Below are 19311 nucleotides of genomic sequence, written 5' to 3' on the forward strand. Positions count from 1 at the left end.
AAGGACACAATTCAATCTGTAACAGTGATACAATCATATCTGTCTAACTCCAAAACTGCTCTTCTTTATATAAGACTGGCCTGCTCCTACTGTACAATCATCTGGAAACATGGAAGTCAATTTAAAAGACATTGTGTTTTAAAAATAAAATTGGCACCATTCGTGAATATGCTGATGTGTTAAACAGTACCAGCAAATCTTCACAGTTTTTGTCTAAAATACAGATTCAAAACAACAACTTGGTTATGGCAAGGTGGATGTCATTTCAGGAACACCTTAACTTTCAGAGTCTGAGACAGAATTCTGTTATACTACGTTGTCACACACACAGTTCTCACATCTGGCATTTAATGCATTTTTACAAACAAAAAAGCATATTCCAACATGAGGTTTAGTTTACTCCTTAAAACTCTTACTAAAGTATCAAGTTATAAAAACTGCCTAGGACAAAACTGGTGAAAATGGCTTTGCTAATCATGCTTCAATCTATACAAGAGGGTAGATAAAAGGAACAGATAAGCAATCAGTATGAGTAAACTAGGGCTTCTATTTAAAGGAAATACAGGTCTTTTCTACATAAAGCTTTGTTTTATACAGTCATATAACTGATATTCAAATATTAGTGGCTTTTATCTTTGTCTCCAGCGCTACCTTCTGACAATAACCTTGTGTGGCCTCATATCATATTTCATACATTATAAGGTACACATTATACACTTATTTCCACCCTCAAGTCCCATTTTCATATTCCTAGATGTATTCCTTTGGTTGAATTTCTTCTTTCTCACTTGAAACTCTTACCATCTCCATGGTATTTCAAATCCATGGTGAGCTCTTAAAAATTAAGCCAGATATTTGTGACTTGTTAATTTGGGGGGTTACACGTCACTAAAAATTTCAGTTAAAAAAACAGTCATGGTTCATTGACTCCCATAACCTCACACCCAACAGTGGTCTTCTCATGCCTATAAATGGTACCACCATTGTCCCAAGCATCCAAACTCAAAATTTTGGCATCATCTTTGGAATTTATTCATTCATTTATTTAAACATTTGAGATCTCTATTAGATTCCAGGAACTATCTCTATTAGATGCCAGGATGATAATATATAATGGGAAAATACATCGTTCATGCCACAGAGAACTTACATAATAGTGGGATAGAAAGTTATGTTAATTAGTAATTTAAAAATATAATTCAATAATGTTATGCCAGGTTATAAGCTAGTCCTTATGAAACCGGAGAGAAGCATCCATTTATTCAGTATATCAGGTGGGACAGGAATGAAGTTTGAAAACTGGGGTAGAACAAGAAAGGAAGGCTATTTCAGGTTGATCTAGCAACATGCCACATTTCATAAACTGCAACAGTTATGACTAGAGCAAAGGGCAGGGGACTGGTAGGAGATGAGGCCAGAGAAACAGAAAGTAGCTTCTCATGAAGAAAATTACATTCCACGTTAAGGGTTTTAAACATTATCCTGAATGCTAGAGGCAGACATAGAAGAAATGTTAAGCGAGAGATGAAATATTCAGACCAGTCTTTTAAATATTCAGACTAGCCTGCACGCTTCTGGCAGTAACGTGCAGAAAGATTGAAGAAAATGCCAACTAGAAAAATAAAATAAAATGCTATTACAATAACCCAGCAAATGAAAATCATAAAGAAAAAGGCAGTAGAAATAAAGGGAAAAAGTGTTTCAAAAAATACAGAGAAAGTAAAATCTACAGAAGTTAGTGGCTAGAGATAAGATGATGACAAGTAAGACTTTTGGGGTTTCTGGCTTGAAACCCATGTGGATGGTGACTCCATTCATTGCACGAGAGCTGCTTTTCATGTTGTTAACTCACAGGTCAGCTTCCAGTTCTCCGCTCACGTGAACTAGTAGCAGCAGCCCTGGGAGTAGTTATCACGTGCTCTACCTTGAAACTGGTTTCCAGACCACCACATTTCCCTTGCTTTTCTCCGGTCTCACTAGCTGTTCCTTTTCTACCTCCTTTGCTAGCTTCTCCTCATCTCCCCAACCTCGGTAATCACTGGAGTGGACTCATGGCTCTCTTTGGATGCTCTTCCTTTTTTACCTCTTTTAACTTCATTCTATCTTATGTCTCTGTGTATCATCTACACTGAGTCAAAATACTTGACCCCAGTCTCAACCTTCTCCCTGTTCAGTTGTCTACTCATTATTTCCAATTTGGATGTTTAAAAGGCATCTCACTGTAACGAGTAAAACCCAGAACTCTTTATTCAGCTTCTAACCTCCCAACCCCTGCTATCACACCGAAACTGTTTCTACGGTCTTCCCCATCTTGATAAATTGAAGCCACGTCCCCCTAAAACCGTGTTCCCTGAGTTTATGACTAATCAATCTCTCTATCCAAAACTTATCCCTTTCTTGTCCCCTCTGACCTCAAGCCTGTGCTAGCTGAACGCTAATCAACCAGAGTCAGATGACTAAAATCACAGTGGTTGTTGATAACATCGCTGCTGTACTAAAACTGCTCTTATAGACATCGTCACTAACACACAAACTCAGGCTGTTTCTCCGGGACAAGATGAGCTCACAGATGCCTGAGCCATGGACCACGTAAACCAGAGACATCCTGACCCTCAAAACTGCAAGTAAAGAAACATCACAAGATGACCATTAATCTCAGCCTCTGTGTTCTTTTCCTTAAGAAACGCCCCAACTCACAGACCAGGTTGGAGTGGCTTGTCCCCCACTCCCCTCTGTGGCACTCTACAAATAAAACCCTACATTTTGCTGCAAATACTTGCTGTCAGTTTCTGCAACCTGGCATACAAACCCATGCTTGGTTACAAAATTACAATTCCATCATTCTAATGCAGACCAAAATATCAAGTTAGATCTGATTCTACAATTTATCTCACACCCTACACACCCACCAGAGAAGCCGATGGCACCCCACCCCCGTACTCTTGCCTGGAAAATCCCATGGATGGAGGAGCCTGGTAGGCTGCGGTCCATGGGGTCGCTAAGAGTCAGACATGACTGAGCGACTTCACTTTCATTTTTCACTTTCATGCATTGGAGAAGGCAATGGCAACCCACTCCAGTGTTCTTGCCTGGAGAATCCCAGGGACAAGGGAGCCTGGTGGGCTGCCGTCTATGGGGTCGCACAGAGTCGGACACGACTGAATCGACTCAGCAGCAGCAGCAGCAGCAGCAGCATCGGGAGTGCTAGATCTTATGGTGGTTCTGTATTTTCATTTTTGAGCAACTAACATAATCTTATCCCTAATAGCTATACCAATTTACATTCCAAAAGAGCTCCTTGTCCTCTATATCCTCACAAACACTTGTTATCACTTGTCTTTTTAATATGAGTTACTATAGGAAGTGATGGACATGTTAATTAGCTTTATTATGGTGATCATTTCACAATGCATATCAATGTATATTTATCAATATATAACTATATAAATATAAAATTTATATAATCTATACAATTTTTGTCAATTGCAACCTCAATAAAATTAGGGAAGAAACAGCTTATACTTAAGATAGTAATTCATAACTTACCCTAGAAACAAAGATGCTACCAGGTAGGAGAGGAACTATAGTTCCCTTATTTTAAAAATTAATGCCTATTAAATGTCAAAAGCATAGAAGGCACAGTGCAGAACAACAAGCGGGAGACCTGCCTGGCAGCTTAAATTCAAAACACAGAGAGCCAGAGGCACAGCAACGGATGGGGACGACTAGCTTAAGCGCTGTCGTGCTTCTCAGCTCTGCTTCTGCTGCCACTACAATTGTTCTCCTGAATCGAACTGACAATTCTCAGTGATTCTGAAACTGGATTCCACTCTTAAGAGAGCTGACTGGACTTCATGCAGTGGGAAAGGAGGACTTTGAAGGACATGCCATTTGTACCCTGTATAAGGGCTGGAGAACTTCCATTTTCGAATGCAAATCTGACTTAAAAGGAAATCAATATAAGACTTAAACAGATCACTCAACAAAATGCTGAGTAATAAGGTAAACCATATTAAGTATTAATTAGATTAAATTTAAAAACAACATTTTAAGTACCCGTTGAACTAATGATTTCATACTAAAGAATTCATCTTTAAAAGATAAAAATTTAAAAATAAGAGATAAATAAAAGAGAATTACTTGTCCTTTCTAGAGGCTCTAATGAAGACAAAAGGTAACTGAAGTAAAAACTTCAAAAGCAATTTTGTTTAGTTGCTTAAACTTCATCTGTGAAAAGACATGGATAATAATATTACCTGTACCAAGATCAATGGTAAATTCAACTAAGGTATTCTACATTTATTTGTACAAAGAATGTAGAATACAAGCAATTATCAGTGATCACTACACCTACCTTGAAAGATTATTGAGGATTAGAATGTATAAAATAAACACTGCTATTTTTATAACAAATGCTAAATTTGGCAGTATGTTTCTTTAAAACTCCAAGTCAAGGACAGGAAATTCTTTTCTGTAAGGGGTCAGAAAGTAAATATTTTATGCTTTGCAAACTAAGAGGCAGGTTTGAGGATATTATATAGGTTCTTATATAACAGATTTTAATTGATAGAATTAAAAATATAATAACAAATGTGTACAATTTTTTGGTGACACAGGTCTACAAGTAAGAATAAAATTATTTTGGGGAGATAACATTTCATATTATTGGAGTTCAAGGTTACTATCCTCTAGCATCAAACTCAATTGCAAATGTCCATCTGTAAAACCACTCTCAGTTCCTGGGCTTCTTACTTTTTTTACATATAGATTTATTTATTTTAATTGGAAGCTAATTACTTTACAATATTGTATTGGTTTTGCCATACATCAACATGAATCTACCACAGGTGTACAAGTGTTCCCCATCCTGAACTCCCCCTCCACCTCCCTCCCCATACCATGGCCCTAAGTACTAAAGTTACAAGAGAAACAAATAACACGAATGCTAAAAATCTCTTCATTTCCAAGAGTCAACTTCTAACCAACCACAATTCATTTAACTACTAAAATCTTTACACTTCTCAACATGAACTACCTAAATTTTAACAATCATGCCTACAAAGCAACTTATTCTTCTTTGACTCTTAGCTATGGGCTAAGTATAAACAAAGAATACCAAATACAGAAGATCCTTTTGAAATCCTTAAATCTAAGAACCTAAGTTGTTGTTTAGTCGCTAAGTCGTGTCCAGCTCTTTTGTGGCCCTGTGGATGGTAGCCTGCCAGACTCCTCTGTCCATGGGATTTCCCGGGGAAGAATACTGGAATGGGTTCCCATTTCCTTCTCCAAGGGCTCTTCCTGACCCAGGGATCGAATCCCAGTCTCCTGCATTGGCAGGTGGATTCTTTACCATCAAGTCATCTGGGAAGCCCCAAGAATTCAAACTGCACAAGCATAAAATCAAAAGATAAAAATCTATTTTTGTCAGAAACTAAGGAAACAGAAAAAAACCAGAATAACAGAGTTGAGGGTGATAAACAATAATAAAGTGAAGAGGAAGAGAATTAGGGTTTCTCAATCAAGCATGTTTGCATGGGAGTGGGAGTGCTATTCCACTAAAATTTGAAATGCAAATGTAGGTTGAACACAACACTTTGGCAATATTAATTTTGAAGTAAATATTTAGTTCTAAATTTATGCTATCACTCCAAATAATGTCCTCATTTGATTCTAACCATTAATTTACAACTATATAACTTAAAACTGATAAACGTGTGAAAATGCAAAAGTTAAGAATACTTTCTATCAGGGATAGAAGGGGCTTCTCTGAAAGCTCAGTTGGTAAAGAATCTGTCTGCTATGCAGGAGACCCCAGTTCTATTCCTAGATCAGAAAGATCCCCTGGAGAAGGGTTAGGCTACCCACTCCAGTATTCTCGGCCTTTCCTTGTGGCTCAGCTGCTAAAGAATCCGCCTGCAATGAGGGAGACCTAGGTTTGATCCCTGGGTTGGGAAGATCCCCTGGAGAAGGGAAAGGCTACCCACTCCAGTATTCTGGCCTAGAGAATTCCATGGGGGTCACAAAGAGTCGGACAGGACTGAGCGACTTTCACTTTCTTTTTCAGGTTCGCACTATTCAATTAACATCTCTGCCTCAAAAACAAGGACCATCAACTAGAAAAACATTACCTTTATGGTACTACTAGAAAGATGTTCCCGACTCTTACAACTGCCACATTAAAGACTTATTTCTTGCTGCTAATAATAATGAAGATATTAAATCTTAGTTTTAATTAGGTATTAAATATTTTATGACTGAAAAAATTAACAATTTTAGTTTTCTAAAAATTTCTATCTTATTAGATAATAGAAAATCTAAAACCCAGCTAAACAAGATATAGAAACCTAATGAGATGAGATAATCTATTTCTAAACACCTTTTTTAGGGGAGTCCAACATGCTTTACAAGAGTAGTAATATTTTGTATAAACTTTCCAGGAAAAAGATGAAGACCCACTGATTTTTATCTGGATTTCTGATCTTAGCACTTTAAGCTATATTACGAAAGCATTCTGACTGGACAAGTGTTCTTTGGCCTAGTAATTTGATATATTATGTCAATGAAAGTCCTTCAGTTCAGTTCAGCTGCTCAACTGTGTCTGACTCTTTGCGACCCCATGAACCGCAGCACGCCAGGCCTCCCTGTCCATCATCAACTCCCAGAATCCACCCAAACCCATGTCCATTGAGTCGGTGATGGCATCCAGCCATCTCATCCCCTGCCATCCCCTTCTCCTCCTGACCTCAATCCCTCCCAGCATCAGGGTCTTTTCAAATGAGTCAGCTCTTTGCATCAGGTGGCCAAAGTATTGGAGCTGCAGCTTCAAAATCAGTCCTACCAACGAACACCCAGGACTGATCTCCTTTAGGATGGACTGGTTGGATCTCCCTGCAGTCCAAGGGACTCTCAAGAGTCTTCTCCAACACTGCAGTTCTAAAGCATCAATTCTTCGGCGTTCAGTTTTCTTTATAGTCCAAATCTTACATCCATACATGACTATTGGAAAAACCAAAGCCTTGACTAGACGGACCTTTGTTGACAAAGTAATGTCTCTGCTTTTCAATATGCTGTCTAGGTTGGTCATAACTTTCCTTCCAATGAGTAAGTGTCTTTTAATTTCATGGCTGTAGTCACCATCTGCAGTGATTTTAGAGCCCAGAAAAATAAACTCAGCCACTGTTTCCACTGTTTCCCCCATCTATTTGCCATGAAGTGATGGGACTGGATGCCATGATCTTAGCTTTCTGAATGTTGAGCTTTAAGCCAACTTTTTCACTCTCCTCTTTCACTTTCATCAAGAGGCTTTTTAGTTCTTCTTCACTTTCTGCCATAAGGGTGGTGTCATCTGCATATCTGAGGTTATTGATATTTCTCCTGGCAACCTTGACTCCAGCTATGCTTCATCCAGCCCAGTGTTTCTCATGATGTACTCCGCATATAAGTTAAATAAGCAGGGTGACAATATACAGCCTTGACTTACTCCTTTCCTACTTGGAACCAGTCTTTTGTTCATGTCCACTTCTAACTGTTGCTTCCTGACCTGCATATAGGTATCTCAAGAGGCAGGTTAGGTGGTCTGGTATTCCCATCTCTTTCAGAATTTTCCACAGTTTATTGCAATCCACACAGTCAAAGGCTTTGGCATAGTCAAGAAAGCAGAAATAGATGTTTTCTGGAACTCTCTTGCTTCTTCCATGATCCAGAGGATACTGGCAATTTGATCTCTGGTTCCTCTGCCTTTTCTAAAACCAGCTTGAACATCTGGAAGTTCATGGTTCACATATTGCTGAAGCCTGGCTTGGAGAATTTTGAGCATTACTTTACTAGCAGATGAGATGAGTGCAATAATGAAAGTCTTAAAAGTTTCAAAAATGAGGACATAAGCTAAAGAGATGTGAGCAACGTGTAGTATTGAAGTGAATCTTGCCAAGAACTTCTTCTTACGTATTTATTTTTAATAACCCTCAACTTTAAACTAGTGACTGACAAAGGGTGGGGAGCAGTCAGAAACAAGTATGTGTGCTTAGGGGAAGTTCCCTAGGTTCTTCTAGTAACTCCAGGCTCAATTCAGAACCACTTCTCTACACAATCATCAAATTTTTAAAAAATTTATTTGCACAACTGTATCTGAGCATTGGTACAAAATTCCTCATCACTCTTAATTCTCATCTCCTCTAGTTCCAAAGGTGATACAACTTGAATATGCAGCGTTTTCTTAAAATCACATTAAAGTTGGAAGTCACGGAATATTAAAGTGGAACAAGGCCTCTAAGGGATCATCTAGTCTGAATCGTTCAGCTCTTCAAGCGAAACGAAAACTGAGACTCAAAAACATGCCTAAGATCACAAACTAGGGAGTAAAAGCTGGACTCTAATGCCTTGACTCAACTTCAGTGTCCTTCTAACGAGATCCAGCTACAGTAGACTCTTCAGACAGTTTGAAATCAGAATTACATACATGAAAATTATTTAAGAACTTTCCATTTCATCAACTAGCGTGAAGAACTTTATTTCAGAATCCGAAAGTTTTAAAGAAAGTTAACATTTACCTTCATAGTAAATATTGACAGAAATTGAGTTCTGATAATTTAGTAAATACTCATCATATAAATTCCAAACTGCTGCTTTCATCTTAATATCCACTAAAAACATAGACATAAGGATCCCAGTATAGTGTAAAAGCTTAAGACTGAAAATCAAGACATCCAGGTTTGGTTTCTGTCTCTATTTTACAATGCTTTTCTAGCTTACTAGCAAATACCAACCCCTCTGACTCCATTTCTCATCTCCTGATTAGCGGACATCACAATACAGTAACTAGTGTATAAATGTAGTGCCAGGAATATTATCTATCTTGTTTCTAAATCTCACAGTTCACAAAAAATAGGAATTATTTACCTATTTTACAAGTGAAGAAATTTAGGGCGATTATGTTTTGCAACAAACTGAGCCAGTTAATAGCTGAGCTGGAATTTAAACCCAGCTCTGCCTGACTCCTGCTTAGAGCCCACAGCCCTTGTATTATACCACTACGCTCACATCCTGGTATGTGTGGTCCTAAAAAGGTTTGGGGGGGTCCCTGGCGACTCAGACAGTAAAAGAATCCGCCTGCGATGAGGGACACCTGGGTTCAATCCCTGGGTTGGGAAGATCCCCAGGAGGAGGGCATGGCAACCCACTCCAGTGGTCTTGCCTTGGAGAATCTCCAGGAACAGAGGAGTCTGGCGGGCTACAGTCCATGGGGGTCTCAAAGAGTCGGACATGACTGAGCAACTGAGCACAGCACAGCACAGCACAATACAGTTGGGAGAACACTAAGGACTACATTTGAGGGTCTACTAGGAGATAAAAATGATAAAAGAGGACATTAGACTGAAAAAATTTACTGTGATACTTCATTATTAACTGAAAATGAACTTTCAGTAAAAGATTTTTAAACTGTGCTATACACTTGTATTACTAACACAGAAATGTACACGTTGTACAATTAAAAATATAATGATTCTGCTTTTACAGGTAACACTGTTAATTAAATTGGAAAGTATGCCTATCCCTGCCGTTGAAATAAAGTTGTTTTGAAAGCCCTATTAAATTGCATGCATACATTTTACAGTATTTAGTATAATTAAAAAGGGAAAAAAATGACATAACTGATAGAACAAAAAAAAATCAAGAGAATTTTGTGCCCGTTCCTCCCCTTTCAAACAGATAAAAAATACCCTCAGATAGTCAAGAAAAGAGGATGAGCAGATGTTTAATACTGGATATGTACACAAAGTATTTACATTCTGTACCAACCTATCTTCACCACTGCAGATGTATGAAGATACTATATTACGATGATGGTTTCTCTGACGGAAGTCAAGATGTTTCCCCAAGTTTCTCTATCATGTCTTACAACAGTAACACGTTCAGGAAATAATTCACAAATTACTCTCCCTGCGAGGTCACAGACTTTTTTTTTTTTTTTTTTTCAGTTTAAAATCTGGCGGGGTGGGGAGGGTTGAGGGAGGACGAGGGCGAATGTAGGGCATGATTATTAATCAATGTAACCTAAAAGTAAAACCGGAATTGAAGCGTCAAGTTACCTTTTACCCGTAACACGCCCCTGTAAGTAAAAGCATCTGTGAGCTCAACGTGAAAAGTACTGTACACACTTCGGTCACAGGTCCTAATACGTGATGTGCCACATGGCAACTTCTTTACATAAAAACCATCATTGCCTCTAAGACACTGGGTCCTTTCCCCAACAACGGCCAAGGTGTTGATCTCCGTGACTCGGGATAATCCCCACACAGATAAGTGACACTCTGACCGTGTCAACTCTCCTGGAGTTTGATGTCCATGTAACTTCTTTCCACTTCTCCTTTTCTTTTTTTTTTTTTCCTTTTTTAACCTCCGTTAGAGGTTCAAAACCACACAAACCGCCCATCAAAGGGGCGTTCTTCCCCTGACCCACACTCTGCATTACAGAGTCATTCCCCGACTGGATAAACAGCGAGGGAAAGCGCCGGCAAAACTGCAAATTCGGAAAAACCCGTAGGAAAAGAAAGAGGAAACTGAGGAAGACAGAAGGTGGGGAAGGGCAGGGCCCGCCCGACCCCCTGGACCCCAGGAAGGAGGGACACCGCTCCCCCGCGGCGCCAACGCGCACGGCCGCCGCCTCCCCGCCGCTCACCTCGATCTCGCGGATGTTGTTGGAGGTGACGAAGATGCCGATGCCAATGGGGATGAAGATGAGGCCGATGATGAAGAAGGTGGGCAGCACCGTGCCAGCCGTCAGGATGGGCTGCCAAGCCGGCAGCCGTTGCTGTTTGAAGGCCGTGTTATCTGGCCTCCGGGTCTTAGCGGTGCCCCCCGGAGGACACGGGGGCCCGCCGTCCACTTCATCCTTCGCGTTATAGTTCATCGCCATCGACCCCCCGGGCGCGGCTCCGCAACGCGCAGGTGGACGGCCCAGGGCACCCGCCCGCTGACCCTGACAGGAGACGCGCAGGCGCCGCCGCCGCCGCCGCTGTAGAGGCGGAAGGGGCGGGACACCCTTCCGCAGACAGCCGCCGACCGGAAGCGAGAGCTGGCGGGGGACGCCAGAGGGAGGGAGAGAGAAAGGAGGGAGAAGACTGAGGGGCAAGGGGAGGGGGAAGGGGAGGAGGATGGAAGGGGGAGGGAAAAGGCGGACGCACCCCGATCATCTGCCCTGTGACGACAAAGTGAGGGCTTCTATCCCGAGCGTGAAGCTGCGTTGGCGCATGCGCGGCCCTGGGGCGGGTGGGGCGAAGAGGCCTCGGCGCTTGCGCCATAAGCGCGTCTTCCACTCGGCTCACGGAAGCTTCTGTTCGCACTCCGCTGCCCGCTCTTTTTGGTATCATGGCGACGGGTGTTTCAGGTGGTTGACGGATCCGCCCCGCCTGCACTGCTTCCGTCAGCCGAGGGGCGGATGGCTTCAAGCCAGCTAGGTGTTTCCTCTACTTCGAGGTCCTCTGTGAAGGGGAGCGCAGCAGTGGAAAGGCCACACAAAGAGAGCCTGAGCCTCGTGGCATTGGCAGTATTTGCTTGAGTTACAAAACCACGACTTTGTCTACTTAAAGAAATAAACCTCCACTCAGAGTGCGAGGATAAATATTAAGTGGGATGTATATGGTTGGTGACCTTTTTGTTCTCAGGAATAAATCATGTGACTGGGTTTACCCTGTTATCATGCCTATAATTGCTCTGACTTGTTTTTCCACCATTAATGATCTCCAGGCTACTCTGTACCATCTATCCTATGTCCACGTTTATCTTTTGCATATTGATCTAAGTCTTAAAAAAATGAGATACAGTTGTTGTACAATATGAATCACAACTTTTAAAAGTTACACCCCATTCATAGTTATTAAAAAACATTGGCGATATTCCCAATGCTGTAAAATACACCTAATAATTGGTACATTTTAATCCCCTGCCCCCACCTTGCCCCTCCTCGCCCCTCCTCTTTTCCCTCTCCTCACTGGTAACTAGTTTGTTCTCTCCTTCCTTGTTATATTCACTAGTTTTACTTTTTCAGATCATACAAGTGATATTATACAGTATTTAAACTTTCTCAGTCTGACTTATTTAGCTTAGCGTAGTAACTTCCAAGTCTGTCCAAGTTGTTGCAGATGACAAATTTTCATTCATTTCTGTAGCTGTGTAGTATTCCGTTGCGTGGTGTGTGTGTGTGTGTGTGAGAATTAACTCTTTTCCATTTGTCTGTTGATGGACATTTAGTTTGCTTCCATGCATGCTAATCTCTTGTGTCCCGTTCTTTGCAGTCTTATGGACTGTAGCCACCAGGCTCCTCTGTCCATGGGATTCTCCAGGCAAGAATACTGGAGTGGATTGCCCTGCCCTTCTCCAGAGGCTCTTCCTGACCCAGGGATCAAACCGGTGTCTCTTAACATCTGCTGCACCGGCAAGAGGATTCCTTCTTACCACTAGCGCCACCTGAAATGCTGGTATGCAATTGGGGTGCATATAGCTTTTCAAATTACTGTTTTCATTTGGGAAAGATAAATACTCAGGAGTGGAATTACTGGGTCATATGGTAGTTATACTTTTAATTTTTTGAGAACCGTCCATACTTTTTCCAACAGTGGATGCACCAATTTACATTCCTACTGAGTGCACAAGAGTTCCCTTTTCTCCACATCCTCACCAACATTTATTATTTGTGGTATTGATGAAAACCATTCTGACAGGTGACTTCTCAGGTAGCTCAGCTGGTAAAAAAATCCACCTGTAATGCAGGAGACCCCCAGTTCATTCCTGGGTTGGAGAAGGGATAGGCTACCCATTCCAGTATTCTTGGGCTTTCTTGTTGGCTCAGATGGTAAAGAATCCACCTGCAATGTTGGGGACCTGGGTTCGATCCCTGAGTTGGGAAGGTCCCCTGGAGGAGGGCTTGGAAACCCACTCCAGTATTCTTGCCTGGAAAATCCCCATGGACAAAGGAGCATGGCGGGCTACAATCCATCAGGTCGCAAAGAATCAGACACAGCTGAGTGACTAAGCACTCTGTCAGGTATGACAGTGATATGATATCTCATTGTGGTTTTGATATGCATTTCTCTGATGATTTGTGATGTTGAACATCTTTTCATGTGCCAGTTGGCCATCTGTTTGTCTTTGGAAAAACATCTCTTCACATCTTTAATAAGTCTTTTATTAAAGACTTAACAATCCTAATAATCTATAGCTCTTATTTTACTTTTGATAATTAAAGAAACTTCAACAAAGAATGGCATTATTTATAAAATGAAATTTTGTGCAGACACTGAAGAACTACCAAGGATTTAATGGCCCATGGAAATACGTAACAAACAGTGACTTAATCGTAATACTAAAGTAGTATAACTATATAGTATAAAAAGTAAATGGTAATAACTTCCACTGACTGGATGGAGAATGTTTTTCCTCTACTTCTTTGCAATCTTGTATTTTCCGAATTTTCTGCAGGGAGTATTTATTTGTAGAAAAGAATTTTTAAATTATATATAGCCCATGTTAAATTGACATCTTTGAAATCCAGAACAGAGAGTAAGTCACATCACTTTAAAAAAAAAAAAAAAGGTCCCCAAACTTTACTTTCTTTAAGGCTTTGTCTATAGATAGGCCTTCTGGAAGGTGAACTAAAGGAAGGGGAACTGAAAGATTGCTTGGGCCTCATAATTCACAATTATATGCATTTTCAAAAAATGACTACAAATTTCAGGGGATGATCCAATCTAATATTTATCTGGCAGATAACTCATTTGCTCGTATAGCAACATTTATCTCTCGAATAATTAGCATAGCACTGGTAACATAAATTGATCTATATGTTGTTTTGATCTATGTAAATGTCCTTTCAACCTCAGGCACACGTGGAAAAGATTCAGCTATCAAAGCTAATGGAGAAATGTTTTGCTAAGTTCTGTTGGCTTGTGTGTGTTAGTTGCTAAGTCATGTCCAGTTGTATGTGACCCCATGGGGTGTAACCCACCAGGCTTCTCTGTCCATGGGATTTTCCAGACAAGAATCCTGGAGTAGGTTGCCATTTCTTTCTCCAGGGTCTGTTGGCTTGTAAATATATATAAACAACGTTGGACATAATGCAAAAATACAAAACATAAGGCAAGTTTTTTTCCTCCCCATTTCTGGTTGCATCATTATACCCACTAAAAATGTGATAGTTCCTTAAGTCAGAGATCCCCAAACCCTGGTCTGCAGACTGATACCAGTCCATGGCCTATTAGGAACCCAGGCCACACAGCAAGAGGTGAGCGACAGGCAAGTGAAGCTTCATCTGCTACTCCCCATTGCCCACATTACCTCTGGCTCTGTCCCTGGAAAAATTATCTTCCACGAAACCCATCTCTGTTGCCAAAAAGATTGGGGACCACTACTTTAACTGGGTTGGTATTCCAGCGTTTTCTGAGACTGGTCAAGTAATTTGCTTTCAGGGTTTTTTTTCTGCTGCTGTTGTTATTCTAGTGATCTGAGTGATCATGATATATTTTTTCTGATATACTGGGGTTTTTTTTTAGTTTTTGTTTGTAGAAAAGATTAACTTCTTGTTTCTTCTTTTCTAATTAAAAAGTCCGTTTTCACTGAAATATAGACCTGTGTGCCTGGGTCCCTTGTTTTTAGCTGGGTCCCTTGTGATTAGCCAGGCCCCTTGTGATTTTAGCACCCCCTAACATTTAGCAACTGGACTAAAATAAATTCTGATTAGGCCTTGTTTGCAGAAAGGCAATGGCAACCCACTCCAGTACTCTTGCCTGAAGAATCCCATGGACGGAGGAGCCTGGTGAACTACCATCCATGGGGTCGCAAAGAGTCGGGCACAACTGAGCGACTTCACTTTCACTTTTCACTTTCATGCACTGGAGAAGGAAATGGCAACCCACTCCAGTATTCTTGCCTGGAGAATCCCAGGGACGGAGGAGCCTGGTGGGCTGCCATGTATGGAGTCGTACAGAGTCGGACACGACTGAAGCAACTTAGCAGCAGCAGGCTTTGTTTGCTCACACATGTTGGCTCCTTGCTCCCTGCCCAGCACTCCTTGTTTTCACGATCTAACTTTTAGCTGCTGAAATGCTATTTCTTGGTCAGGCAGGAGGAGATAACACCAGGGTCACAAGGAGAATTTATGAGTTTGTATTGCAGAAGAAATGGATGACTTTAAGGATAAGATATGATCAGTTGCTGGCACCCAGAAGTCTGGTTGTACCAGTGGTTTTCTGAGACTGAAGAAACATAGATTTCCCCTCTCAGTTCCCTAAAACTCCCTCTCTCTTGCTTCCTAATCATGTAAAATTCCCCAACTTAGCTTCTTTGTTATGGGGAAGCTAAGCAATCTTGCTTCTATTGTTCTCACTTTGGCCAAATCTAATAAACCTTTCTCCATGCACGCTGGTGTCTCAGTACTTGGTTTGGGCTGCACGTTGGACACCCAAGCTTGAATCTGAGAGGTTTGCCAACACTTGTATAACTGAAAGCTTTCTTACATTTTTAATCTAAAACTTACCTTTTCAGATGAGGTCCAAATGGTTGAAATGACTTCTCCAGACTCCTTGATATCGTTCCAGTTCCTTTTCCTCTACTATGCTCTGCCATCATAGTAGCTTTACCCACCTAGCTTTTTATTCGGCACAACATCATTATCTGTGAGTGTGTTGTAGATATGTAAGGTTGCCAATGTTAATCTGTAAAAGAGCTCTATTTAATTGGCTTAAAGGAAATTAAGCACTTACATAAATACTCAGAAATATTTAAAAAACTAACCCAAATGAACTTCAGGGTCATGAGATCTAAGATTAATGGTTAATGAATGAAATTAAGTTGTTGGCTTAATTAATATAGACATGTCTTTAGAGTTATTAACATTAAGTATAATGCTTTTATTATTTCTGTTGTTGTTCAGTTACTAAGTCATGTCTGATTTTTTGCGACCCCTTGGACCGCAGCATGCCGCACCTCCCTGTCCTTCACTGTCTCCCAGAGTTTGCTCAAGCTCATGTCCATTGAGTCAGTGATGCCATCCAACCATCTCATTCTCTGTTGTCCCCTTCTCCTCCTGCCTTCAATCTTTCCCAGTATCAGAGTCTTTTCTAAAGAGTCGGCTCTTCACATCAGGTGGCCAAAGTGCTGGAGCTTCAGCATCAGTCCTTGCAATGAATATTCAGGATTGATTTCCTTTAGGATTGACTGGCTTAATCTCTTTGATGTCCAAGGGACTCAAGAGTCTTCTCCAGCACCACAGTTTGAAAGCATTGGTGCTTCAGCTCTCAGCCTTCTTTCTGGTCCAGCTCTCACATCCATACATGATTACTGGAAAAACCATAGCTTTGACTAGATGGACATTTGTCAGCAAGGTGCTGTCTGCTTTTTAATATGCTGTCGAGGTTTATCATATCTTTTCCTCCAAAGAGCAAGCCTCTTTTCATTTCATGGTTGCAGTCACCATCCACAGTGATTTTGTTTTGGAGCCCAAGAAAATAGTCTGTGACTATTTCCACTGTTTCCCCATCTATTTGCCATGAAGTGATGGGACCGGATTCCATGATCTTAGTTTTTTGAATGTTGAGTTTTAAGTCAGCTTTTCCACTCTCTTCTTTCACCTTCATCAAGAGGCTCTTTAGTTTCTCTTCACTTTCTACCATTAGGTTGGTGCCATCTGCATATCTGAGGGTGTTGATATTTCCCCCAGCAATCTTGATTCTAGCTTGTGATTCATCTAGCCTGGCATTTCACATGATTTACTCTGCATATAAATTAAATAAGCCGGGTGACAATATACAGCTATGTATTCCTTTCCCAATTTTGATCCAGTCCATTATTTCATGGCAGGTTCTAACTCTTGCTTCTTGACCTGCCTATAGATTTCTCAGGAGGCAGATAAAGTGGTCTGGTATTCCCATCTCTTTAAGAATTTTCCAGTTTGTTGTGATCCACACAAAGGCTTTACCATAGTGAAGCAGAAGTAGATGTTTTTCTGAAATTTTCTTGCTTTTTCTATGATCCAACAGATATTGGCAATTTGAGCTCTGGTTCCTCTGCCTTTTCTAAATCCAGCCTGTACATCTGGAAGTTCTACTAGAAGTTAAATAAGATTTTATTATTCCTGTTATAAAATTTTCCAGCAAGAAAAATAACTTGATGTGATGAAAGTATTAAATAAATTAAATGTAAATGAGATAACAGATTGATAACAGATTGTAACATTTACTTACCTTTTAAGTAATGTGTTATAACTTTCTATATTAGCTTTTGAATTTTTTTCAATATAAATTTATTTATTTTAATTGGAAGCTAATTACTTTACAATATTGTATTGGTTTTGCCATACATCAACATGAATCTGCCACGGGTGTACACGTGTTCCCTATCCTGAGCCTCCTTCCCTCGTCCCTCCCCATACCATCCCTCTGGGTCATCCCAGTGCACCAGCCGCAAGCATCCTGTATTATGCATCAAACCTTGACTGTCGATTCATTTCATATATGATATTATACATGTTTCAATGCCATTCTCCCAAATCATCCCACCCTCCCCCTCTCCCACAGAGTCCAAAGACTGTTCTATACATCTGTGTCTCTTTTGCTGTCTCACATATAGGGTTATCGTTACCATCTTTCTAAATTCCATATATATGTGTTAGTATACTGTATTGGTGTTTTTCTTTCTGGCTTACTTCACTCTGTATAATAGGCTCCAGTTTCATCCATCTCATTAGAACTGATTCAAATGTATTCTTTTTAATGGCTGAGTAATACTCCATTGTGTATATGTACCACAGCTTTCTTATCCATTCATCTGCTGATGGACATCTAGGTTGTTTCCATGTCCTGGCTATTATAAACAGTGCTGCGATGAACATTGGGGTACATGTGTCTCTTTCAATTCTGGTTTCCTTGGTGTGTATGCCCAGTAGTGGGATTGCTGGGTCATAAGGCAGTCCTATTTCCAGTTTTTTAAGGAATCTCCACACTGTCTTCCATAGTGGCTGTACTAGTTTGCATTCCCACCAACAGTGTAAGAGGGTTCCCTTTTCTCCACACCCTATCCAGCATTTATTGCTTGTAGACTTTTGTAACTTATTGTTACTTTGGTTAAGAAAATCAGCATTGTCCCACAATGACCTATGATCTTATTGACTAAGTGTTTTGAAATCTTTTGATATTTTTGACAAACTTCTCAAAGATCAGATTCTAATTGAAGTTTCATAGACCTTTGTGACTTTCTAAAGGGCCCCTGGAATACCTCAAAAGATTTTTTTTCTCAATAAGATTTGGTCTGATTTGGTGTGTTAAATTACATGGAAAATGTTGTCCAATGAGTGCTAATAACCTTCGTATGCTGTATTAGGTAAACATCATGATATGAATGTTCTAGAGATTGTGTGAAATTCGTAAAAGTTGATTGTGTCCTAGTAAAATGTTAGCAGTAATAATTCTACTATTATCCTAATATGTCTTTTGCCACAGCAATAACCAACTTTGTCGATTACATTGTAATCAGCTTTCTAACCTTGCCAAGTCTTTTGTCATTTATAGTTATTATTTTACTGATGTTTTTGCAAAAAAAAAAAAAAAACACAAATACTTGATCTTCAAGAAGATTCATAGAAAGAACTTTATGACAAACACAAGCTTCTGATAACTTTTAGGTCATAGTGCTGAACTGGGTAAGAAATGAAAGAATTCTAATGGAAAAACCTGATGGCTTCATAAAACTGTTAACAGAATATTAAGATCAAGAATTAGTCACATAGGACTGAGGGAAATGAGGAATATGGTTATAATATTTTTGTGTTTTTTTTCTGAAATATTACTGATTTTTAATCATTCCCTTGAGTTATTTATGACTTACAACAATTTGGTAAATTATGCATTTATAAGTAGAATTGTAACAGTTATCTTTTCTCTCTAGCTGTTCTCTCCAGAAATTGAAAACTCATAGGTTCCCAGCAGCTTTATCAGGTGAATAAGAAAGGCCACTTCCTGGGAGGTGCAGGAATTGCAAGATATCTTGAGGACCTTAAGAAGACAGTCTAGCTATTGCAGGCAGAATGTGATGGCAAGCCCTTGACATGATTTTCCCAGCCTTGATGCCTCTTAAAAGTTTACTTTGAGATTCCTTATAAAAATTTCCAGCTTAGCCAACTTAAAGAGCCTGTGTAATTGCAACTCCTGTTTCTGACACCCAACTTCAACTTAGACCAACACTACCAGACCAGGACAAAATGATGACGTCATCTGAACTAGAGAGCTGACCCAAGTTACTGGACCAGGACTATGTACTAATTAC

At 40.2% G+C, this 19311-nt stretch overlaps 2 protein-coding genes across 2 annotated transcripts in view; both read right to left on the reverse strand.

The window, feature by feature from the left end:
• The window catches only part of TMEM30A (transmembrane protein 30A), a 39329-nt gene extending 28349 nt beyond the window's left edge, over nucleotides 1-10980 (reverse strand). The window contains exon 1 of the mRNA XM_015097289.4: nucleotides 10679-10980. Within this exon, the coding sequence (XP_014952775.2) occupies nucleotides 10679-10915 (237 nt within the window). The 5' untranslated portion in view covers nucleotides 10916-10980. The remainder of the gene's footprint in view (nucleotides 1-10678) is intronic.
• On the reverse strand, nucleotides 10917-11401 carry LOC114116216 (uncharacterized; the record flags this gene model as incomplete). The annotated part of the gene is made up of 1 exon (XM_027972729.3): nucleotides 10917-11401. A coding segment is annotated over exon 1 (453 nt), but the record flags the coding sequence as incomplete, so codon positions are not given.
• Nucleotides 11402-19311: the final 7910 nt, after the last annotated feature.

This window comes from Ovis aries, chromosome 8 (genome assembly GCF_016772045.2).
Source record: "Ovis aries strain OAR_USU_Benz2616 breed Rambouillet chromosome 8, ARS-UI_Ramb_v3.0, whole genome shotgun sequence".
Classification (NCBI taxonomy): domain Eukaryota; kingdom Metazoa; phylum Chordata; class Mammalia; order Artiodactyla; family Bovidae; genus Ovis; species Ovis aries.